Source organism: Carassius auratus, chromosome 20 (genome assembly GCF_003368295.1).
Source record: "Carassius auratus strain Wakin chromosome 20, ASM336829v1, whole genome shotgun sequence".
NCBI lineage: Eukaryota > Metazoa > Chordata > Actinopteri > Cypriniformes > Cyprinidae > Carassius > Carassius auratus.
Genome location: NC_039262.1, coordinates 4,910,189 through 4,936,075, shown reverse-complemented (window position 1 = coordinate 4,936,075; position 25,887 = coordinate 4,910,189). Strand labels below are relative to the sequence as shown.

Here is a 25,887-nt window from a genome sequence, read left to right as displayed (position 1 = left end):
CTAAGCTATGGAATGTACTTCTTCTGCACGTCAGATATGCACCTATGTTGGGTCACAAGTCACATTTATTCAAGACTGTCTGTCTTTAATGAATTGTTGTATTGCTTTTGGCGTTTGTTTCTACAAATAAAATGCATTCTTATTATTATTTATTATTATTGTTACATTCGCCTTACCGCGCACGTTTAAACCTCGCCGAAATGATACAGACATAAGTTCAAAAAAAAAAAAAACTTAAGTCTCTGGATAAAAGCGCCTGCTAAATGCTTAATTTAATTTTAAAATTTTAATTTCCATGCAAGTCTCCTGGTAGGACCAAATCATTTAGGGACCTATTTTACCATTCACTGGCGTGATCACTCAAAATTAATCTAAAACGCATCTGCCCTCGTGTTTAGATGCAGGATAGCAAGTGTGAGTAAAATTACCATCGCCTTTTAAGGACCGTAATACGAAAAAACCTGAAAGTAAATCTCTTTAGAAACCACTTGGAAGCGAATAGCACATAACTGCTGTTAACCCATTTGCTGCAAGCATCGCCAACGCCCCCAGTCTACGTTTCATTTTTACAGCACGTTAAACATCACTCTCTTACTTGATCTGGATAAACCGCGCATCAATTGAAGTCCAAAGACTTTGGCTTTTATATTTGACCAATATTTCGATAAAACATAATTCCAGTGATTAATTTTCCATCATGTCAGGAAAACTATTCCTATTCCTGAACGGTAAACGTCAAAGTGTTAGCTCATGGACAAATGTTGATCATGGATCTAGTCAAAAAGAATCATGAACAGAAACATCTTTATTTTGGGTATATAATTTCTGCCTCCATGCCAAAAATGGGGGGTGTCTGGTAAGGGGTTAACGTTACTGCTATAATCATGTCTTTCGGTACAACGCCTTAAAAAGACTAAACATGCTCAATCGTTTCCAAAAGCCTCTGTTTCCACAGTCCATAATACAACGTGAAAACAGCGTTCCAAACGTATCCGCTCGGGAGTCCGTCTAAAGAGCCCGGAGGCCAAATGAGAGGAAAGATGCTTTTCCAACAGGAACATAATAAGGTGGACAAGGCCTGAGGAATTGTCAAATCAGGCAACAAATTGCTAAGCTGGTAACACAGTAGGCTACCCATCCATTTTTAGCTTGCCCCATCAAATATTACTAACACTTTTTACTCTTCCCACAGCCAACATCTACAGCAGCCGAAGCAAGTTGCCTTTTATGTACCTCCTCACTACCGCAGCAGTGTCTGCTCCCGCAGAAGCCTTTCCTGTACCTCCCCACCGCCACTGCAGTGTCTGCTCCCGCAGGAGCCTTTCCTGCATCTCCCCACCGCCGCCGCAGTGTCTGCTCCCGCAGGAGCCTTTCCTGTATCTCCCCACCGCCGCTGCAGTGTCTGCTCCCGCAGGAGCCTTTCCTGTACCTCCCCACCGCCACTGCAGTGTCTGCTCCCGCAGGAGCCTTTCCTGTATCTCCCCACCGCCGCTGCAGTGTCTGCTCCCGCAGGAGCCTTTCCTGTATCTCCCCACTGCCGCTGCAGTGTCTGCTCCCGCAGGAGCCTTTCCCATATCTCCCCACTGCCGCAACAGTATCTGCTCCCGCAGGAGCCTTTCCCGTTCTCCCCACTGCCGCAGCAGTGTCTGCCCCCGCAGGAGCCTTTCCTATACCTCCTCACTGCCGCGCAGTGTCTGCCCCCGCAGGAGCCTTCCTACACCTCCTCACTGCCGCGCAGTATCTGCTCCCGCAGGAGCCTTTCCTATACCTCCTCACTGCCGCGCAGTGTCTGCTCCCGCAGGAGCCTTTCCTACACCTCCTCACTGCCACGCAGTGTCTGCTCCCGCAGGAGCCTTTCCTATACCTCCACACTGCCGTAGCAGCCCCACTGCTGTAGCAGCGTCTGCTCCCGCAGGAGCCTTCCCTACACCTAAATATATATAAAATAAATAAATAAATAAATAAATAAATAAAAATAAATAAATAAATACCACACATCACCTCTGCCTAAAGGCATGCAATGCATCCGAGCTTGCGGTGATAGCATCATGTATCGACAATAGCCAAGACGATATTAGGCCCATTTTCCAACCAACGTTTTTATAATAATCATTAGGCGGCCTACCTTAAATCGGCTATCAAACTGCTCCGTTATCCCATCTCAGCACTGCATTTCCCGCTCGCCCGTGCTCTCAAAGGATGATGTGAGCCCGTAGGTTAAAAAAAAAAAAAAAATTCACCGGACAAGCGAGATGACCGTAGTGCCGACTACATGACCTAGCAGTATTTAAATATAGTACTTATACTTAATAACAGTGTATCAGTACGTCCGAAAGTATATATTTTTTGATTATTGGTGATTCCATAGGCTCTTTTCGTGCACCTGCATGGTCAAAATGGTAAATAGTAAGCTCAGAAAGTATAAAGAATCTTTCTCTTACTCCACCCATGCACGATTACATCGTCGATATGTACCATCGATCTCACGTGCTGACAATGACCACATTGCCGATACATGGCACCTATTTGGGGTACACTGGCACAGGAAATCCAATTTATTTTTGCACTCTTAATTTCGGATACTATGACTGCACCAAGATTTTTTCGGACTCATTATCGGAAGCAGCTCATTGGATTTGCTAAACAATTATTCAAGTAAGCCTCACAGCGTCTACCCTCGTAGACAAATAAATCTTTAGTATCGAACTCCCTGCCAGGCCCTGCAAGAGGGCTCCCGGTTGAACCAACCTTTGCCTTCTCCATTCAACTATCAGCAAAGCTTACTCGTTTGACATCGCAAGTATTACAATCCTGCCAGATGCTTTCCCACTTAATCAATCTTGGACTTTCCATCCGACCACCAGCGAAGCTTACCCGATTAAAATAGGCCGATTAACCAAAAAAAAAAAAAAAAAAAAAAAAAAAAAAAAAAAAAACGACATTTACCTATCGAACACCAATGAGTACATTGCAGCCCAAACAAATTTTCCCTTCGATGGCAAGATGTACCCATCCAATACCGCAAGTTACGCTTTCGCCGAACACTAACGAGCTCTTCGCAGATAAAACAATCTCAATTTTCCCTCCGATGGCTGGAGAGACTACCCATCTGGTGTCGCAATTTTGATAAATATAATAAATAAAAATAAAAATAAATATAGAAAATAAATAAATAAATGATAAATAAAAAGACACCGGATGCTGGCCATAGCCTCCCGACCAGATAACCTTACCTTTTTCAATCCTATGGCCGGCAAGGCTTCTCTCTTCGATGCCAAGAGCTTGAGCTCCCATCGGATGCTGACGAGAGCCTCCTGGCCAGACAACCTCACCTTTTCCATTCTGCGGCCAGCAAGGCTTACCCGTTCGTTGCCAGGAGCTCACACTCCCTTCGGACGTAGGTGAAAGCCCCCGGCTACCTGCTTTTCCATTTCTGTCTTTCGTACGGAGAAGTTTACCCGCCCAACGCATGGAGTCAAGGCTCCCATTGAACGTAGGCGAGAGCTTCCCGGCTAGACAACCTTACCTTTTCCGTCCTTTGGCCAGCGAGGCTTAACCGTTCTATCCGGGAGCTAAGCTCCTGTCGGACGAAGGTAAGAGCCTCCCGGCCGGACAACCTTTTCCGTCCTTCAGCCAGAGAGGTTTACCCGTTCGATTCCTGGAGCTAAGCTCCTATCGGACGTCGGTCCGAGCCTCCTGGCTAGACAACCTGACCTTTTCCACCCTTGGCCAGCGAGGCTTACCCGTCCGATGTGAGTGCTCCCATCGGACGCCGGCGACAGCCTCCTGGCCAGCCAACCACGACCCTACTGTGTGTTTCAGGTTACTAACCTACAAGCAAGCTGCTTAAATGCTGCAAGTACCTAACACACAATAAACTCTCCTTCCTTCCTATGGTCACCAAGGCTAAACCGTCTCTTGCCAGGAGTAGCAAACTCCCTTAAACGCCGACGACAGCCTAACGACCACGCAAACTTACCTTTTCCAACCTACGGCCTACGAGGCTCACCCAGTTTGTCCCCGCCGGACGCTGGCAAGAGCCTCCTGGCCACCTATCGTTACCTTTTCTGTCCGCCATCCGGAGAGGCTTACCCGTTCGATGCGCGTGCTCCCTTCGGACGCCGGCGAGAGCCTCCCGGTTAGACAACCTTACCTTTTCCTTTTCTATGGTCAGCGAGGCTTACCCGTTCGATGTGTGTGCTCCCTTCGGACGCTGGCGAGAGCCTCCTGGTCAGACTTGCTTTACGTTTCCACCCTACGGTCGGCGAGGCTTACCCGTTCGATGTGTGTGCTCCCTTCGAACGTCGGCAACAGTCTCTCGGCCACACAACTTACCTTTCCATTTGACGGTAGGCGAGGCTTAACCGTCCGACGCCACGAGTCTCGTCCTCTCGCCAAATCCTGCAAAAAAAAAAAAAAAAAGCTACCCTCAGCTACTCTCATATCTTTTAACCCCGTCTGGCGAGGCTTACCCGTTCGATGTTCTGAGTTTGAGGCCCCATCGGATGCTGCGAGAGTCCTCCCAGTCGGGTTTTCCTTTCCAACCCTCCCCGTCCGCCGAGGCTTACCCGTCTGTCGCGTGCGCTCCCTTCAGACGTCTGGCGAGAGTCTCCCGGACGGGCCTATGCTTGCCAGCCGCAAGTGAATCTCATCCAGCCGATGCCGTGAGTCGGGATCTCCCTTCGGATGTTGCCAGAGTCCTCCTTGTCGGCTGGCCCAAAAGCTTTTTATCTGCCTAACCGAGAGGACCCAGACGTCCGTCATCCTGAGTCTCAATCTCCTGTCGGAGGCTTCATGGGCCCTCTCGGTCAGCGTTAGGCCCTTCACCCACTGAATAGCAGGGGCTATCAGCCAGTAGGGCCCGTACGCCGACACCGTGACCTATTCCGGTCGAGGCAACTCGGGTCCTCCCGGTCGGGCACCACAACCACGCCGCTCCTCCTCATCGGCCGGCAGGGCTCACCGATCCAACGCCAAAAAAGTCCAGTTGAGCATCGGCCCGAGCCCTACCGACCGGGCGCCAACAACCACGTAGTTCACTAGCTGCAGCTGGTAGGGCCTACTCTCTCAACGCCCAAGTCGCTCCCTCCGGAGTACGTAGGCCCTTCCAGCCTGCCAACGAGATAACTTCTCAGAAACCAAATCAGCCCCCGCCAGTACTCTGCTTTTTGGGGGGCATTCTTTAAACTGGCGGCTGTCCTCCTGTACATTTGCCTTTTTGGGGGGTACTCTAGCTTCGGGCAATTCCCGAGCTCGGAGCCCTTCCCCGGACAGCACGCCAAATACGCATACCATACCTCAGCTAATTATATGTAAGCGTGAACTAGTGAAATGTAATTATCTATGAAGATTCGGGAGGAGCGCGTCAGATACTTAGCCTAATCATCACAGGTGGACCACAATCAAGTAATCAATCCCACAGTATAAATATCGCTGACTTACCTCTATCCATTGACGGTTTATCAGCATCCCTCCTCCACCCCATCTCCTCACTCCAAGTTCACTTTACAATATACGGGGAAGGGGGGGTACTCTAGCTTCGGGCAATTCCCGAGCTCGGAGCCCTTCCCCGGACAGCACGCCAAATACGCATACCATACCTCAGCTAATTATATGTAAGCGTGAACTAGTGAAACCGTGATTAAATCATTGGCAATGAATTGCAACATGAAAATTTTATACAGACATTTCCTTACTTTGGTTTTGTTTGCATACTTTAACTCTACTTGTAACATCCTGATTAATGATTTTTTTTAATGAACCCCAGATGATGCTAACCTTGAATCAACAAACAGAACTAACAATTATTGCTAAATGTGTGACTGCATCATATAATAACTATTAATTACTAATATTGATAGTTCATCGTCTAGCTGACTACGTCTTGTATTATTATTATTATTATTGTTTTTTTTTTGTTTTTTTTTTTCTAAAATCCTGTCAAACGTGCACAAACTACTAGCTACTATTAAATATTGTAGAAACATAATTTTCTGTAAAGTTGCTTTGTAACGATTTGTATTGTAAAAAGCGCTATACAAATAAAATTGAATTGAATTGAATTGAAAATGATTTTTTTCTAACCTTGTTTTCAGAATGCTTTATATCCACTTATGTCTGTTGTGTCAAGGTTACCATTTTGAAACTGTATTCTTTTAACTTATGAGCTTCTCTGCATTTAATGTAAGGAGCGACATTTAAATATTTAGTAATCTGAGAAGATGGGCTGGGACATTAAACATACTGGACAAAAATCCATGTTCAAAGACATTTTCAGAAAAATTGCAAATCTTGTAATCTTGTAATCTTGTACTTTGTTCAGAAAAAATATATTCATCTATAATAATCTATGTAGCCTGCATTTTTTTTTATTAGAATTTTAAATACAGCTTTTTTAATCACAGCATACTGGGTTTACATTAAATAGTTTTCATTTAGCAAAACATTCACTTTTTGGATGGTTAAATTATCCAATTAGAATATAGGTGATTAAGCACTAAATTGTCAACAGATAAAACTCGAGTCATGCATTTTTCTTTACTTTGTTAGCGGAATTATTGAAGGCACATTGTAAGGAAACTGTTTTTACCACTCCCATTGTAAATCTAATGCTCACTGAAGTTAGTTTTTTTAAACACTAATAAATTAATGCTGTAAATATAGTTTTCAAAAGTATGAATTGAGTCTTTTTTATTTTATTTTTTATTTTAATCTACCTAGTTCATGTTCTTTTTGTAATCATTGGTTAAATTGACAGGTGTAGGAGGAGTTTTTTTTTATATGAAGGTATATATGGAAATAACCAAGCTACACTGAGTTAATTTATGTTGTTAAAATGGATGGGCATGCTTTCTCTCTCTCTCTTTTTCTTTGGATATTAGTCTTTACTAAACTGTTCATAAAATGATTATGTTTATACTTATGATTATATTTGTCAGCCTTTCTATGATTTCAAAGAAAATTAACTCAGCATCAGCAGCAGACGTTATGACTTCAAATGATACTCAAACTGAGAACGTCCTTCTCTGCTATCCACTCCAGTCTGACTCCTGTCCAAAACTGCATCGTCTTACTGTTGTTAAAGTGGCAATGTATGCATTCTTTGTGCTGATGATCCTCACAACAGTTTTTGGGAACCTGCTGATCATCATCTCCATCTCTCACTTCAAAAAGCTTCAGTCTCCAACTCATCTGATCGTTCGCTCTCTGGCTGCCAGTGACTGTCTGCTGGGCTCTTTGGTCATGCCGTACAGCATGGTGCGATCTGTTGAAGGCTGCTGGTATCTTGGAGATTTCTTGTGTAAAGTTCATTCTAGTTTGGACATGACCTTTTGTATCTCCTCTTTACTGCATCTCTGTTTAATATCTGTTGACAGGTACTGGGCCATTTGTGACCCTTTGAGGTACAAAATGAGGGTCACAAACAACACTGTGATTGTTTTTATCACCTTCATATGGCTGCTTTCATTTCTCTACAGTTTTTCTGTTGTGTTCTCAGGGATAAGTGCAGTTGGATTGGAGATACTTATACTGCAGACTTACTGTGTGGGAAATTGTGTTGTGTTTTCTAACAAGCAGTGGGGTCTTATATGTCCAATTCTCACCTTTATCCTTCCTGGGACGATCATGAGTTCTCTGTATATGAAAATCTTCTATGTTTCACGAAAACATGCAAAGGTTATGTCAGAAAGAGTGACTGGAGGGATGAAGAGCCAAAGCTCTGCTCACAGAGAGAGAAAAGCAGCTAAAACTCTGGCCATTGTCATGGGTGTTTATTTGTTCTGCTGGCTGCCGTATTTTACTGTTGCTGCTCTTGACCCTTTTTTTAATTTTTGGACCCCAGTTGTTGTATATGATGTTTTGTTTTGGTTTGCATATTTAAACTCGACTTGTAACCCCTTAATTTATGGATTTTTCTACCCTTGTTTTCAGAAGGCCTTTAAGATTCTCATATCCACTTATTTCTGTGGCATCAAGCATTCTAACACATTGATATTTGAAAGAATACCGCTCTCACACTTATTTAAGGCATCACAACAAATATTTATTTTCATGTAATTCTTTTTATTTTATACATGTTGGAATAGTTTTAAAAATGTGTTTTACTGGAAGCAATGATCTTAATATATTTAATAATCTGGTGTAAAACCATGCATGCACAAAATCTATTCTATTTATTATGAAACAACCGAAATAGCACACCTTTTTGTGTGAAATGAACATTATTAATTGCTTTTAATACATTCAACACTTCAGATCATATTGCAGTGTGTTTACATTAAAACCATCTGCCTTTCAAAAATCAGTCATGGTTGGCAGAAAACCAGTTAGAATTTGAGAGTAAAGTTGTATGGACATTTTATTAACCCCTTACCAGTCACCCATTTTTTGGCATGGAGACAGAAATGACATACCCAAAATAAAAATGTTTCTGCTCATGATTCTTTCTGACTAGATACACAGTCAACATTTGTTCACATAGCTGACACTTCAAAGTTTACTGGTCAGGAATCAGAATCATTCAGACTTTTATGATAACAGAGATATATAAGCTCAAGCATAAAAACTAAAATAAAAATATTAAAAACATATTTTTTAGATGTATAAAAAATGTTTAAGATTTATTTCAAAAAGGAAAGAGACACAGGCTCAAACTGGTCAAAAATAGCAGAGCACATAATAGCGATAGATGAATCAACAGAAGGAAGGGAAATGTGTGCTCTAACAGCAATCTTATCAACAAAGGTTTTTTTGTTTTCACACATCTCAAGAGAGACCTCCAAACAAGTTAACTTAGGAGTATTCAAAGAAGATGTCAGAGAAGTAATACGATTTCTCAGTTTTAACAGTCTTTTGATATTTGTGCAAACCTTTAAAATATCAGAAGACATCTTTTTTCCAACTGTGTTCAGCTCTCCAACACTCTTGTCTTAACAGCACGATTGGTGTCATTCAGCCAAGAGTCAACTACTGGGTGAAAACAGTAGTTGCTCCCTAAATGGAGCAACTATATCTAAAATGCTATGGCATGTAGAATCAAATAGTAGAGTTCATTCCTCAGTATTGAATACAAGATACAGGAAAAGGATACTGAATACTCTTCATCATTACTTTTAAAAGCATCAGAGAACAATTCAACAGTTGAAGGACTAAACGGACGACAACGACAAGCTGGGACATTTGGTTTAGGATTACCAGAGAAATACTTTATGAATTACATTACTTCGATAGTATTAGAGATACAATTTTAACCATGCAGCCATCAGCTACAGTATCGCATCAGACTATAGATCCCCTGAGGAACAGTTCCACTCATTCTCTACTATAGTACAGGAAAAATTGTATAAACTTGTTAAATCATCTAAACCAACAACAGGTATGTTAGACCCTATTCCATCTAAGCTCAAAAAAAAAAAAAAGCTTCCAGAAGTCATAAATCCTTTTCTGACTATTATTAATTTATCATTGTCATTAGGATATGCCCCCAAAACATGGCTGTTATTAATTAAGCCTCTCAACAACAAAATACATAAATAAAATAAAATGCAATGGGCAGTCAACACAAGGAATTGTGTTTGCACATACTGCCACATCGTTTCCCTCCATTCTCCCTTACCACCACCACGTTGGCCATGTCCATGTGGGGTAGGCTTTACCCTGCCTTCGTCTTCGGCAGAAATATCTGGAATCTACATTTGATTAAAGCTACGAATGGGTCCTATAAATTAATAAATAAATTATGTTCTTTGTATTGGTTTTGTAAATAAACACTATCTCACGTCCTGAGTCTTTCTGGTAGAACTAGTTAATTACAGACCAATCTTGAATCATCATTTTCTGTCCAAGATACTAAGAGGACAAGGGAATATTGTTGCGCTCAGATGAAAGCTAGTTGTAAGTCCAGGTGCGTGAAAACCAGTAAAATATAGAAGAGACTGTAGATGGTTCGCACTCTGAAAAACTAGACAAAGTCTTTAACAAAAAGAATCAATCATTTATTTAGAGCAAGAGCAGACATTTCAGCCATCCAGCTATTCTCAATGCTCACTGTCCAAGATACTAGAAAAGGTAGAATCTTCAAAATGTATTCCTTCTTAGAGAAAAATGGTATCTGTGAGGATTTCCAGTCAGGATTTATACCGTATCATAGTACTGAGACAGCTCTCATTAGAGTTACAAATTACCTGCTCGTATCATCTGAACGTGGTTGTATCTCTTTAGTAGTGATATTGGATCTTAGTGATGCGTCTGACACTATTGACTACAACATTCTCTTGAATAGACTAAAACACTTTGCTGGCATTAATGGAAGTGCATTAGCATGGTTCAAATCATACTTATCTGACTGCCATCTATTTGTTGTAGTGAATGAAGAGGTATCATATCAATCACAAGTACAGTATGGAGTACCTCAAGGCTCAGTACTAGGGCCATTACTTTTTACTCTTAACATGTTACCCTTGGGAGATATCATCTTGAACTAGGGCTGCGAGATATGGACAAAAAAACCTATCTCGATTTCTTTGATCAATTTTGAGATTGTGACACACACCGATATGCTTTTACAGTCATAAATGCATTCAGGATTCATTTGAAACATATTTTCAAAAGAAAACCAATTAGAGCTTTATCAAAAAGTTGTAACGTCTCTAGAACAGACATAAGTCAAAATTATAACTATAGTAAAGATGTAACAAAATTTATAGACAAAAAAAAAACAATCCTGTGTCCAGGGACTTTTTTTTTTCTTTTTTGTCATGCATTGTTCATAGAGCTCATTAATAGCGGTGCCTCAGGTGTTTGCAGTGTGCAGTTACAGTATGTGTATGCGGTCAGCAGCACATTAAAATAATGCACGAGTGCGACTCTCTCCACTCACACGCAGATTTCCTTTGCTCTGTCACAAAACCAGATGTGCTTGCTCAGATACACGCTGCTCTGCGCGGAGAGAGTGTGCGCTCTTAAAACGTGTCTCCTCTTACTTAAACTGCGTCTTGTGCACTCACAATTCTCTCTATGCTCATTTGTTAGATATTAATTATTTTCACACTTTTTTATTTCTAGCCTTTTACCGCGTGCAGTGTGAACGCTCTGATCCGTTAACATGGGCTCAGAAAAAAGGCGCATCACAGACAGTGTGTGAACCTGGAGTAGACATATGCCCAGTCTGTTCTGTTCTCGCGCTAGGCGCTGCATTCTGATTGGATCAGATAGCATACTGCTGGAGGTCAGGGCTACGGAAATTCGTGCTATAAAGCGATTTAGAAATCACGCACGCTCAAATCGTAATTTTATGACGATTTCTATTAATCGCACAGCCCTAGAATGGACTGGAAATGAACAGAAAATAACTTGGGCTGGCACCGCTCAGCAAAACAAAAAAACCAGATTCAGGCAGAGCTCAGCAGCGGGTAGATCACTGGAGCAAGCAGTCAGAGGAAACATAACAGCCATTTATGCATATTTGAATTTGTTGTTCTGTAGCATATGCAGCAAAAATATCTAAGATAAATTGGTGGTTTATTCTTAAACCAATCAGCGAGCGCTAATAGTGGAAGCATAGTAACAGTTTAATATTTGTTTTTTGTTATTTAATTATATATATGAAATTATGTTATTATGTTATGACTTAGACATGTTTACATATGTTAACAATATTATTTCTTTAATTAGTAATTGGCTACTAGTGGGCCACGGACCACAGGTTGAAAACCACTGGCTTAGACTATTGCATGAGCATTAAGTGAAGAGGTATCGCTTTGGGATACCTGGTCGATGCACACATAAGCGTTAACAAGTAGGAATTTCTGGATTTCGTTTTGGGCAATGGCCCAACACAATCAATCAAAATGCGCTCAAATGGTTCACCAATAGCTGGCATCGTCTTCAACAGGGCCAGGGGAATAACTTGATTCAGCTTGCCAGTTAACTGACAGTATTTTGGAACGTACAATTTAATCGAAAGGCCAAAAGAAATGTTTCAACAAACTATCATAAGTTTTTAGAACACCTATGTGACCAGAAAATTCATGGTCATGTGCTACACTCAAAACAAGCTCTCGAAAGGGTTTTGGAACGACAACTTGAAAAACGGTACCCCAATCATTGGTGACATGACGTGGAGATCACTTACGCATAAGGACGCCACCGCCAAAGAAGTAGGCAACTGGACTCTCTGGCAAAACATTCACAGGGACACAGGGACACAGAGTTTGATCGGCACGTTGTGCCTCAATTAACATGGCTTATCCAAATGGCAAATCAACATTAGGAAGTGCACATATTTCTACTTCAACTGAATTGACTTTTTCCTCTGTCTCAGCAGAATTGTCAGCACACAAAAAGGTTTTTTACAGATCTGCAGTGTCTTTTAGTTTTTGAGTTTGAGCTCGGGTCACCAAACATGTGCTAAACACATCAGGAAACTCTTCCTTGAAAGTATTTTCTTCATGAACATCATGAACATTTATAGCTTCAGGCAAACAAAAAACTTTGTTACCTGCTAGGTAATTTCCTACTGTGAGCACTACACCTTTAAAAGGTAACTCAGCCCAAACTGGCAGTTTAACATCACCAGAAATAATTCCAGAACGCAAATAGACATTATGTAAAGGAACTTTAACTACAGAGACGTCAATGCCTTGCACTAGTACACTGGAACCACAGCTTAACTGTTCCGAAAATGGCAGCACACTCTCTAAGATTATGGACTGAGAGGCACCAGTATCACGAAGGATGCAAAAACTTTTTGTTTCAGAGTATGCTTCACTAAATGACACTTCCCCATCATAAATAAATGGCTTAAATGCAGATTCAGAACTTGTATCTAGAATCTCCGGCTCAGGAGAGAAAATGGGTCACTCAACTAAAGTGAAGTGACATTCAACCAAGTATGGTGACCCATTCTCAGAATTTGTGATCTGCATTTAACCCATCCGAAATGCACACACACAGAGCAGTGAACACACACACTGTGAGCACACACCCGGAGCAGTGGGCAGCCATTTATGCTGCGGCGCCCAGGGAGCAGTTGGGGGTTCGATGCCTTGCTCAAGGGCACCTAAGTCGTGGTATTGAAGGTGGAGAGAGCTGTTCATGCACTACCCCCACCCACAATTCCGTCCAGCCCAAGACTAGAACTCACAACCCTTCTAACCATTAGGCCACGACTTCCCACAATTATTTTTTCACCCATCCACTCACTCATTCATACACCGACGGCAGTGTCTGCCATTCAAGGCGCCATCCAGCTCGTCGGGAGCAGCTAGGGTTAGGTGTCTTGCTCAAGGACACCTCGACACTTGGTCAGGTGGAGCCGGGGATTGAACCACCAACCTTCCGGTTTGTAGACAACCTACATGAACCACTGAGCCACTGCCGCCCCAAAGTAACACTTTTATAAGTGTTTTTCTTGCTAGCTTTGCGTTTCAGACTGGGACAAGTAGCGAAGAGTGGTCCCACCTCATGACAGTACAAACATTCACAATTCTCCATATTTAAAGCACTTGAAGCATTCATTGGTACTGCCAGGGAAGTGCACCACTTCTCAAACAAATTGACTTTGTCTCTTGCTAATTCAATGAATGTTTGACTAGGGGTTTTCACATGATTTCAAAAATTCTGTCGGTATGCCTCAGGAACCCGTTCATAAGCCCACAACACAGTGAGTTTACATTGTAACAGGAGCAGCCAAATACTTTGTGGCCATTTCAATGTGGCCGCAATGCCTTCAAATAAAGTAAAATACATATCGACTTCACTCTCCCGAAAAACTAATGCAATTTGTCCACTAACATCAAATTCAGGTTCATTTACTTGTAAAGCTCGTCACAGTGCAGTAATAGGGCTTGGAGTGGAAGCATTTACCGGTGGTGATACAGGCAGACTCACACTGTGCACATCAGCAGCTGAGGGGTGAACAAGTTGTTTAGTTTTTATTTCCAGGTCCAGCTCCTTGAGCCTGATAGCTCACTGGGTTTCAAGATCAACTGTGCGCACATGCAACAGTTGGCTCTGATATTGTTGTTTGCTCAACTCCAACTACAGCTCTTTCAATCTGATCTCCAGCAAAGGATTACTAGGAGAAGGAAGGTTAGCAGGGTTTATGCTGGTCAGCTCCAAAGGTTTGGGTTCTGCCCCCTTCCTTACGAAAGCCGACACTGGAGCTGCAACACCTGCCTCACTTTCATCAGACAAAATCCCATGTTCAACCAAGTGCTTGTAAATCACTACTTTAATGTCCCGTTTCCTAGCACCATGCGTAACCTGTATTTAACATGAATCCGCAACCGCTAACATGTCATTTTTGCGGCAAACATCCTTCAGATGTACTGAAGGATCAATTGCAGACTTATCTAATTCAAGTTTTGAAGCCATCCCTAATTCCCTCCGACTTAGAATGAAAACCATTAGGTAAACAAACAAACACAAAGCCAATTTCAAGAGTTTCTTAAGGTCTCCTTCACCGATGATACAATTTATTTTTGAGATGAGAGATTTTTATAAAGCATATCTCTTTTGATTTGACACTTAAGTCGTTGCAACTTTAGAATAATTATGGAGTCACATGACCTAGACCAGCGATGTGGCTGTAGGTTTTTAGGCTTGTCCTCAAATCCCCCCAAAAGTTAACATATTGAAGAATTCCGTTCTAAGAATCTTACTGATCTAATTAATAATGTTGTCTACCAAATCGGCAACAAAAAGGAAATGTACAAATTCCCTGATTAAGAAAAGACCGAAAGAAATCCTAGTTCTATCAAACGAGGAACTCAATGACGCCATTTTAAGAGCTGTTAAACAGGCCTTGTTAAACAATTCGGATCCGACTGGGTCTCTAAAGAAGTTTTTACTAGTGTGGATACCCTCCCTGGCAGGTCGTGAGATTCAAATTGAGAGAGCACATTTCCAAAAGGAGGGAAACTGAAGCATTGCGTTCTCGCACTTTGATTTTCAAACTTTTGTATTACGCTGATTGGCAGGCCATTCCGAAAGGTGCGAGGGAGGCTTACCCTGTGAAACACAAGGAACGAATCCTATCCTTCTATCCCGACTTCAGTAATGAGACGGCTAGAAAGCAGATGGAATTCAACCAAGTTCGAAAGAGGATGATTGCCCTTGGTCTCAGGCCATTCCTCGTATATCCAGCTGAGTTCAAATTGACACATCAGGGCCAACCTCTGGTCTTCAAAGCACCACAAGAAGCAGAGAAATTCTTCGACTCCAAGGAGTTTCTGGGTACTCCATTAAAGAAACCCTCAGCAACAGCTTCGATGATGGGACATCGAAGCAATCTCTTGGAAGACGATGTGCAGGAGATGTCTGCCTAGGCTGGAAGTTAGGGTATGTTCCCCTGAAAGACATTGTGGGTCTGGATGTTACGAGAATTTGGTATGGTTACTTGTGTTTATATAAATGTATTTGTAACGCACAGGACTTCATGTGAATAAATCAGGAAATGAGGAAATTAAGTTGATTGCATCGCAGTCTAAAAAGAGTCACGGCTTCTTTTTTTTTCTTCAAGCCTCAGGGTCACTATATATGACCTGGTGGCTGGTATACATAGTTCTAACTGTCAGCACAAGTGTTCGTTCACTTAAGATGTTAGATGTCGTAATGTTTGGTCGCATGGAGATACACTTCCGAAATCCCATTCTGTTTAATGTACGTTATTCTCTCGATCTGAATGGCAGGGCTCTATATTATTAGTTGGAATGTGCGCGGGCTGAATTCTCCAATTAAGCACACAAGATGCTTGGAATTTTTACCCCTTAAATCTGTATCCATAGCATTAATTCAAGAGTCGCATTTAAAATCTGTAGATGTTAATCATTTTCAAAACACACAATTTAAGTTGGTAGAGCACTCATGTGCTGACACTAAAACTAAGGGAGTTCTAATTTTAGTACGTAGGAAATTACAGATATCAATAGACTATACAGAGAATCTGATGAATGGAAGATGTGTTTGCGCTCTTATTGAAATTAATAACACTAAAATGCTTTTAGTTTCTGTCTATGCCCCAAACATATTTAATCCATAATTTTTTATGTCACTTGAAAAAAGTTTAAGCAAATTTCCTGATGTACCCTTTATTATCGATGGTGACTTCAATTCTTATCTAGACCCAGTGATGGATCGATCATCTGGAGGACAATCCTTTAAAACTTTTATATCCAATTTAAACTTAATTGATTTATGGTGCTTTAGAAATACAAATTTGAAAGATTTATGTTTTTATTCTGCTCGCCACCACACATTACAGCAATTTACAGCGATGGAATATTCTCCCAATTTCATTACAAGGAAGAATTTATATCGTTAAGATGAACCTTTAAAGTTTCTTGAGCAAATCCAATCTTTGATTTCCAAATTTATATGAAATAATAAACAAGCTAAAATTAAGTCTTCTACTTAGCAGCATCCTAAATTGATGGGAGGGCTGTCTCTCCCTAACTTAAAATTTATTTTCATTTAATAATCTAAAGACTTTGTTTGGCATACCTGGTTCCTCTTTTTTTCTTTATTTGAGACTGAGATCAGCCATGAAGGCTTACAGAGTTCTATGGAACACATCACTACCTTCACATTTATTGGCAGGATTGTTTGATCCTTTAAAAGAGTCCAGAGGCCTGGTTTCACAAATTTACAACTCTCTTTTAAAAACAGTGTAACGATTGTCAATTGAGGTAGTGTGGGAAAAGGACTTAGAGCAGGCTGGACTTTGTCCTGATTGGCTCATGGCACGGTCAAATATGAGTGAAACATCTTGAAATTGGAGTCACCAACTTATTCATTTTAAAACTACCCATAGAGCCTATGTGACACCATATAAACGATACAGAATGGGATTAATATCTAATCCTAACTGCACTATATGTCAAAGATCTGTAACGGGTACAATGTATCACATGTTTTGGGAATGTTCAGTAATTAATCATTTTTGGTCTCAAGTTTGTCGGGACTTTGAGTAAGATTACTCCGGATCCTTGCCTGTGCTTGCTGAATGATGTTTCTTCTTTGAACCATGGCACAAAATTATTCTTTTTTTGAGTTTCACTGCTGCAAAGAAATCAATAATCACACTTTGGTGGGACCCAAATTTTTATTTATTATTGTTATTTTGTGTGTGTGTGTGTTTGTGTGTGTGTGTGTGTATGTGTGTTCTTTTGAAAATCTAATAAAAAGAAAAAAAAAAAGAAAAGAAAAGAATAGAAAAATTATTTATGAACAAATAGCTTGTAACACTCCAAAGAGAAAAGAAAAATGTAAATCGCATCATATGGCCCCTTTTAAATAAATGCAGTTGAAAACATAGTGCCTTTAATATGATAACTGAATGCAACATAATTAAAATATGAATGTGGTGATTGCATTATTCGTGAGAATTAATTTTTAAGTCTGTTAAGTATTCATACATTAATAATTTACATTTTATGTGTTTAATGTTTAGATGATGTAAATAAAGGGTATTGTACATTTCAGCATCTACAGTATGCAAACATAAGTAAATGTACGTTTTATAGAACCAATTTTGCAAGAAATAGATGATACTCCCATAGTGTATCTAATGCTCACTTATTTTTTCATTTTAATCTCCAAAGCTAATGTTGTTTCTGTAACTATGGGTAACAGTGTCAGGAGTAGGAGGGTTGCTTCAAATATAAGGGTATTTATGGACAAAACTCAGCTGCTCTGAGTACATTTAGGGAGTTAAATTAGATGGGCATGTACTATATATTTATATTTATCGTCACTAAACAAATGTTGATAATTTTCAACCTTTTAATAGTTGTCTCAGCATTAGAAAAGATGATGACTTCAAATAAGACTCAAACTGAGAATATGTTTCTCTGCTATCCACTCCTGCCAAACTCCTGTCCAAAACAGAATCGTCTTACTGTTGTTAAAGTGGCAATGTATGCTTTCTTTGTGCTGATGATCCTCACAACAGTTTTTGGGAACCTGCTGATCATCATCTCAGTCTCTCACTTCAAACAGCTTCAGTGTCCAACTCATCTGATTGTTCGCTCTCTGGCTGCCAGTGACTGTCTGCTGGGCTCTTTGGTCATGCCGTACAGCATGGTGCGATCTGTTGAAGGCTGCTGGTATCTGGGAGATTTTGTCTGTAAAGTTCATTCTAGTTTAGACATGACATTCTGTACATCCTCCTTACTGAATCTCAGTTTAATATCTGTTGACAGGTACTGGGCCATTTGTGACCCTCTGAGGTACAAAATGAGGGTCACAAACAACACTGTGACTGTATTTATTACCTTCTTATGGCTGTTTTCATTTGTGTACTGTTTCACTGTTTTGTTTTCAGGGATAAATGCAGTTGGAATAGAGATGCTTATATTGCAGACATACTGTGTGGGAAACTGTGTTGTGTTTTTTAACAAGCAATGGGGTATTATATATCCAATTCTCACATTTTTTCTTCCTGGAACGATCATGAGCTCTCTGTATGTGAAAATCTTCCATGTTGCAAGAAAACATGCAAAAGTTATGTCAGAAAGAGTGACTGGAGGGTTGAAGAGCCAAAGCTCTGCTCACAGAGAGAGAAAAGCAGCTAAAACTCTGGCCATTGTCATAGGTGTTTATTTGTTCTGCTGGCTGCCTATTTTTACTCTGGCTGTTCTTGACCCTTTTTTCAATTATAGGACCCCAGCTGTTGTTTATGATGCTTTGTTTTGGTTTGCATATTTCAATTCAGCTTGTAACCCCTTGATTTATGGATTTTTCTACCCTTGTTTTCAGAAGGCCTTTAAGATTCTCACATCGACTTATATCTGTGCCTTGAAGCATTCTAACACATTAATATTTGAATGAATTCTGCTCTCACACTAATTTCATGCATCACAATAAATATTTATTTTTATGTAATTCTTTTTATTTAATAAATGCTGAAATAATTTTGCAAATGTGTTTTTCTGGATCCAGTCTTAATATTTGTAGTAATCTGATGGAAAAGAGGGGCGGGCACACATGCAAGGTTTTAACCGAAACTATTTCAATTATTGTAAAACAACCTAAATAATCTGAATTTTTGTAAAAGTAACATTATAAATAGCTTTTAATACATTAAACAATTTTGATCACAATTCAGTGGGTTTACATTAAAATAGTCTCCCTAGAAAAGCAGTCATACTTTAGAAGTTTGTTTTGGTTTAAATTCCCTGATTAAGATCCAGATGATTAAGGGAAGTATCCTCAACTGAACCAACCTGGTCACACTTATATTTGATGTTTAAAAACTGAAAAGAGAAAAAAATGACTGACAGAAAACCATTTATAATTTGAAAGTTAATATGTAAAGTATAGACATCTTAAGAAAGATGTCACGTAGCCTACCTGTTGAGTGTGTGTTGATAGTCTTTGTAAGTTGGATGGTGGAGCTCCAAATGCTCTGAAGTGGCTTTGAAATGATTTTTTTAAGTTACTGGAAAAAAAAAAGAAAAAAGAAAGAAAACAAAAGAAAACCCTAAGCTCTTAAAAAAGGGACCATTTATCATCAAATTAAGGATATATGATCATCATTATTATCATCATTCTTAAGGATATGAGTTTAAATAAAACCGTTACTATTTGCTGAGAACCTTTAATAATACAAAATTATTTGATGGAGCATTTAGTGTGTGTTCGCAGCGCAAACTCCACAATCTCTGTGTTTTTTAAGAAAACAACATAAATTGACTGGAAATGTTCTTTCAGCTGTTTGAACGCATGCACAGAGTTTAGGTCTGTACCTTGCAGTCAGAACAGATTTGGATTACAGTGCACAAATACATTTGTCATTTTTGCATTGTATTTTATGGTTCTATAGACCAATTTTGTGTGGACATCACAGCTACGTCACAAGCAGCTGTGCGCACATTGTGGTGGCAGAAACACATGGTAACAAGTGTAGTGAAACGAGAAAAATCCACGGAATAAGATATAAAATATATTGTTGGGCCCTTGGATGTCAGAATCAGAATGCAAATCATTTTTATAGAATACTGTAGTCAAAAACACCATTTGAAGTTAAACGCAAATGTTTAAACGGACATACTAAAGAATGAATCCTGCTATGATTACTCTAATTTTAAAGCATAAATTTGATTCAAACGACTATTTAAACCTATTAAATTTTACATTTAATGTTACCTATTTTGTCTCACAGTTCTTTTTTGAGACTTTTTTCTCATAAATGCAACTTTATTTTTTCGGATTTTGGACTTTATAACTCAACAATAGTGAGTTTCTGAGGAGGAAAAAGGGCAGAAGTGTGGAATATAGGCCTTAACTCAAACGAGAGAATGACGAGTTGATTTTTCTTATCAGAATTGTGATACATAATCTCAGAATTGCGAGAATGAAGTCAGAATTTTGAAATATTTAAATTTAAATTTAAATTTACACGGTTACTCTCTGTCTGTTTTGGTTTCCAAATAATTTTCCTTTGCAAAGCGGTGAGCTTCTCCGTGATGGTATCTATATTGCAGTTAATAGTCAGTCTCAGTGCTGACCACTCTGCCCACTCCTTCAGTCATGAGGGGCAGCCTTATGAGGCTTTGGACAGCTGTTCCCGTTTTCTGAATTCTTCAATAACCCAGGGCAAAGCCTAATCCAATCAGCAGAAGACCTATTATCATGGTTCCGAATAGGTAGATAGTCTTTTGTTCGTAATCTGCCTCAGCTATGTGTTCATCTTCAGTTCTCTCTTCACAGCAGTTCAGTCAGTGTGAGGAACAGAGGGAGTGTCAGCCACATTAAAAAAGTTAACAGCTTAAGTCATTTGTGGATTAGTGCGTATTGGAGACGCGAACCGTTTAAAACGATTCAGTTCGATTTGGTGAACTGGTTCAAAAAGATCCGGTGACATCGAATGATTCATTCGCGAACCAGATCTCACAAACTGCTTTGTTTTGAACTCTCTCACAACGGACATGGAAGAGAAGACAATGCTGAATAAAGTCATAGTTTTTGCTATTTTTGGACCAAAATGTATTTTCAATGCTTCAAAAAAATCTAACTGACCCTCTGATGTCACATGGACTACTTTGATGATGTTTTTCTTACCTTTCTGGACATGGACAGTAGACTGTACACACAGCTTCATTGGAGGGACTGAGAGCTCTCTGACTAAATCTAAAATATCTTAAACTGTGTTCCGAAGATAAAAGGAGGTCTTACGGGTTTGGAACAACATGAGGGTGAGTTATTAATGACATAATTTTTGGGTGAACTATCCCTTTAATGTCTATGAAGAGTCACAAAGGTACTGGTTACTCCGCCGCGGTACCGAAGCAATCTAAAATAGTCTGATGGCTTATGGTATTCTGTGAGTATAAAAAGAGACGCAACAGACACCTAAGGTGTGGTGCTATTCCGGGTCGTGACGTCATCATGGGGCGTGTCTGAATAGAACACGGAGTGAACACTTATTATGGCGAACCGTTTTATTAGCACTCCTTGAGTGCACTGAGTGCGTGAGTTATTTATCGCCGGTGGTACAAGGCGCTGAAATGTTGCAGAAGGTTTAGAAGACTTTGGAAGCTTTGAAGACTCGGTCGGCCCATGCTATTTCCTGGAACCCTTATCTGTGTGTGACACTGAACGACTACGGGCGGATTGGATGGTGTTTCACTTACAGGTCGTTGTTCGAACTGTGCAGTTTTGTGAACTGGTATGTGAATTCTATTTCGACAGTGTGATGGTCTCCACCGACGTCTGTTGGTTGCTGTGATCTGATAGTCAGGATAAATTTCCCAGGTTCTGAAGTGGTAGGTGTGCACAGCCCTAATTCGTATTTCCCCTGCTCAGGGAGAAGGGAGCAATGAACACTGTACAGACCATGTCAATCGGAACACAGTTCCTGTTCAGAGCTTACTTCTAACAAGCTGATTATCTGATCAGGTGTTTTAAGAAAGAGAGACAAAATGTGCAGAGCAATGGGGGCGAGGATTGGAATTGAGAACTGCTGGTTTTGATTATGCTTGTTGTTTGCTATTTCTCCGATCACATGCAATGCAAAGCATAAAAAAACAGTATAAGCAGGTCCACATGTGCGACCAAAATAAAAAAATGTGCTGTAAAAATAAGATCTGACAGCACATTTGCTTACTGACATGGTTGACAGCTGTTATTGCACAAGTACCATTTTAAATCAACAAATGGTACTATGTAAGATTCTATTCAGCTTAAAAAAGCATAAATCTAGGCTATCCCATGTCATTTTTTGAAGCACAATGCAAAACTCTGACATTCATTCAGTGAAGCTCTTTAATCAGCAGCAGCGCTAAATCCGTAAGTGTGTATACATAATTGCCAGCAACCCGACAAAATAAGAGCCTGCTGATATTAAGTTTGAAAATGAGGAAAACGTTTTTATTTACTTTTTTATCCAAAGTGACTAACAACTGGGGAAATACATAAAGCGATTCTTCTTATAGAGACAAACAAAAAAGTGGTAGTAAATAGTAGCATTTTATTTTTTTTAAGTTTACTATAAAATAATTGTATTTGTATTTAATACTAGGCCTACTTTTTAATTTTCAGCTGTTCTGACTCACAGACTGTAAGTATGTTTACATGTGTAAAGGATTTGCCACTGATGATTCAAACGCAAGTTTTGAGCAGTGTAGAGCTGCTGTTCTCAATTCTAGTCCTCACGCCTCTTTGCTCTGCACACTTTGTATGTTTCTATATATAGTGTAGTGTGGCGTGTATTTCATATGCCCGATTAGGGCTGTCACGATATTAGATTTTTCATATCAATCACCTTTATTTATATAGTGCTTTAAACAAAATACATTGCGTCAAAGCACTGAACAACATTCATTTGGAAAACAGTGTCTAAATAATGCAAAATGATAGTTAAAGGCAGTTCATCATTGAATTCAGCTATGTCATCTCTGTTCAGTTTAAATAGTGTCTGTGCATTTATTTGCAATCAAGTCAACGATATTGCTGTAGATGAAGTGACCCCAACTAAGCAAGCCAGAGGCGACATCGGCAAGGAACCGAAACTCCATCGGTGACAGAATGGAGAAAAAAACCTTGGGAGAAACCAGGCTCAGTTGGGGGGCCAGTTCTCCTCTGACCAGATGAAACTAGTAGTTCAATTCAAGGCTGCAGCAAAGTCAGATTGTGCAGAAGAATCATCTGTTTCCTGTGGTCTTGTCCTAGTGCTCCTCTGAGACAAGGTCTTTACAGGGGATCTGTATCTGGGGCTCTAGTTGTCCTGGTCTCCGCCGTCTTTCAGGGCAGTAGGTCCTTTCTAGGTGCTGATCCACCATCTGGTCTGGATACGTACTGGATCCGGGTGACTGCAGTGACCCTCTGATCTGGATACGGACTGGATCTGGTGGCTACGGTGACCTCGGAATAAGACAGAAACAGACAAATATTAGCGTAGATGCCATTATTCTAATGATGTAGAAAGTACGGTGTTATGTGAAGTGTTTCCGGTTACAGTTTACCTAATTAATGCAGCCCAAAAATCCTTTAACGGATTTGGATATTAAAAGCATATTAGTATGTTATGTGTATGCCAGGTTAAAGAGATGGGTCTTTAATCTAGATTTAAACTGCAAGAGTGTGTCTGCCTCCCGAACAATGTTAGGTAGGTTATTCCAGAGTTTAGGCGCCAAATAGGAAAAGGATCTGCCGCCCGCAGTTGATTTTGATATTCTAGGTATTATCAAATTGCCTGAGTTTTGAGAACGTAGCGGACGTAGAGGAGTATAATGTAAAAGGAGCTCATTCAAATACTGAGGTGCTAAACCATTCAGGGCTTTATAAGTAATAAGCAATATTTTAAAATCTATACGATGTTTGATAGGGAGCCAGTGCAGTGTGGACAGGACCGGGCTAATATGGTCATACTTCCTGGTTCTAGTAAGAAATCATATCACGGTTATTGTGCCATAAGAATTCACGATGTCAGTATATCGTTATATCTATAGAACCCTTGGGGTGGGGAAGATATCAGTCAAATTATTTTTTACTTTGTTTATTGAGTTTTTCTTTTTCACCCAACGAGCATAATATTGATACTGATAAACGCAGGGCACAAGACTCTGGCTTTCTCCGTCTTCTTTGAAGCTCTTATGAAATAACAAGAGAGAAAATACTGTCAAGTTCAACAGTATGATGAATAAATATTAATGGTAACACTTTAATAAGATGCCATTTGTAAACATTAATGTATTAACGAACATGAATGAAAAATGAACAATACATTTATTACACAATTTATTAATCTTTGTTAATGTTTATAAAAATCGAGTTATTCAATGTTCATAGTACATTAATGTTTACAAACACAACTTGTGATTTTAACAATTAGTAAATGCTGAAATTAACATGAACTAAGATTAATAAATGCTGTGGAAATTTTGTTCATTATTATTTATGTTATTTATATATGTTAGTTAATGTAATTAACTAATGTTAACTAATTAACCTTATTGAAGAATGACCACAGATGAGGCATTAAGTGCATGGCCCTGTGACCAACTTAACATTTTACAGAGTTTAATGTAGCAATGTGGTCGCACAGTTTTTCAAGAACCGTTTTAATCGTGTAACTGCTTATAGATTTGAACAAAGAAATAAATAAAGTGTTACTACGCACAGGCCGTATTGATTGCAAATACAAAAATAAGAAGAGTAAAGAAAACGCGGTACTTATTAAAATAATCACCCTTTACTTAAGTATATGAACACAGAAAACCGCTGTTTATAGGTTATATAATATTTCCTAGTCTATGACTAGTAAAATAATAACAACTTACTCTGATGAACACAGTTCTCCTCAGAGTAGCTGCGAGTGCTGTGTCTTCTTCTTGTGTGACAGGTGTCAGAGTTAAGGCACGATACTGCCACCTGGGCACTCAACCAGGTACTGTTACCAAGTATTTACATGTGGTGTCATCATAAGAGAACTGTCCATTTTATATATTGCGGTTATCACTGATACCGGTATATCCTCATACACTAAATTAACATGATATCGATAATTGTGTATTTGAATATCACGGTTATCGTCAATACCGGTATATCGCGACAGCCCTATGCCCAATACTATGTATTTTCCTGAAGTCAGGTATATTATTATCTATTCAAAAATTTAATTGTATCAAAAACATTGTGGCCATAGAGCACACTTTATAGTTGTTTTTGCTACTACCAGCGCACATTTTCTAGTCAAGATTAATTTTCTAAAACACCTGAGTGCTTTGCTATGCATTTTAGACCATGTGTCTTAAATTGAGATAAATGTGTAACTATTTTAAATTTGTTTGTCTCCTGCGTGGATCAGTTGGCCGTTCCCCATATGGCTACAGTGTCTATGTGCAGGAGCAAGGTTGCCACATGACTACATTGTAGAACATTGTACATTGTAGTGATTCACAATTGCACTATCCTGTCTAAATTGTTTTCTTTTTTTGTGTGTGCTCGCAGCGTAAACTTCAATCTGTGTGTTTTTTATGAAAACAACATGAATTGATTGGAATGTCTTGGTTGTAATCCTCATTCCCTGAAGGACGGAATGGAGATGTCACGTCGGATGACCGACGAATTGGGATCTCACTTAGAGAGACCAACCTACTTCGAGTGATGACTAAACGAGTGAAGGCACATTGGCATGCAAATATTGCATCCAGCTGCCGCTGATCACTGCATGAGTATAAGTAGGAGGCCTTATAAGTAGGCTTAGTGGTGGTTGTAGTTCATAATGAGTGGTTGAGTTTGAGTTTCACCCACATAGTTTGTATAGTTGGTATGTTACATGTATTCCACCCATATACTAGCGGATTAATTCATACGCTAGTAAAGTCCAGCTGTCTTTATGTTAGCGTGCAGATCAACAAGAAACACAACACTGCTATGTGAAAG

At 39.8% G+C, this 25,887-nt stretch overlaps 2 protein-coding genes across 2 annotated transcripts; both read left to right on the top strand.

The window, feature by feature from the left end:
• Positions 1 to 6,846: 6,846 nt before the first annotated feature.
• On the top strand, positions 6,847 to 15,329 carry LOC113037891 (trace amine-associated receptor 4-like). Its single transcript, XM_026195219.1, has 2 exons — positions 6,847 to 8,028; positions 14,982 to 15,329. The coding sequence occupies exons 1-2, from the start codon at positions 6,904 to 6,906 to the stop codon at positions 15,327 to 15,329; spliced, it is 1,473 nt and encodes a 490-aa protein (XP_026051004.1). The 5' UTR covers positions 6,847 to 6,903.
• Positions 15,330 to 17,808: 2,479 nt separating this feature from the next.
• Positions 17,809 to 18,831, top strand: LOC113037799 (trace amine-associated receptor 4-like). The gene has a single exon (XM_026195146.1). It carries the CDS (start codon positions 17,812 to 17,814, stop codon positions 18,829 to 18,831), a length of 1,020 nt encoding a protein of 339 aa, XP_026050931.1. The 5' UTR covers positions 17,809 to 17,811.
• Positions 18,832 to 25,887: the final 7,056 nt, after the last annotated feature.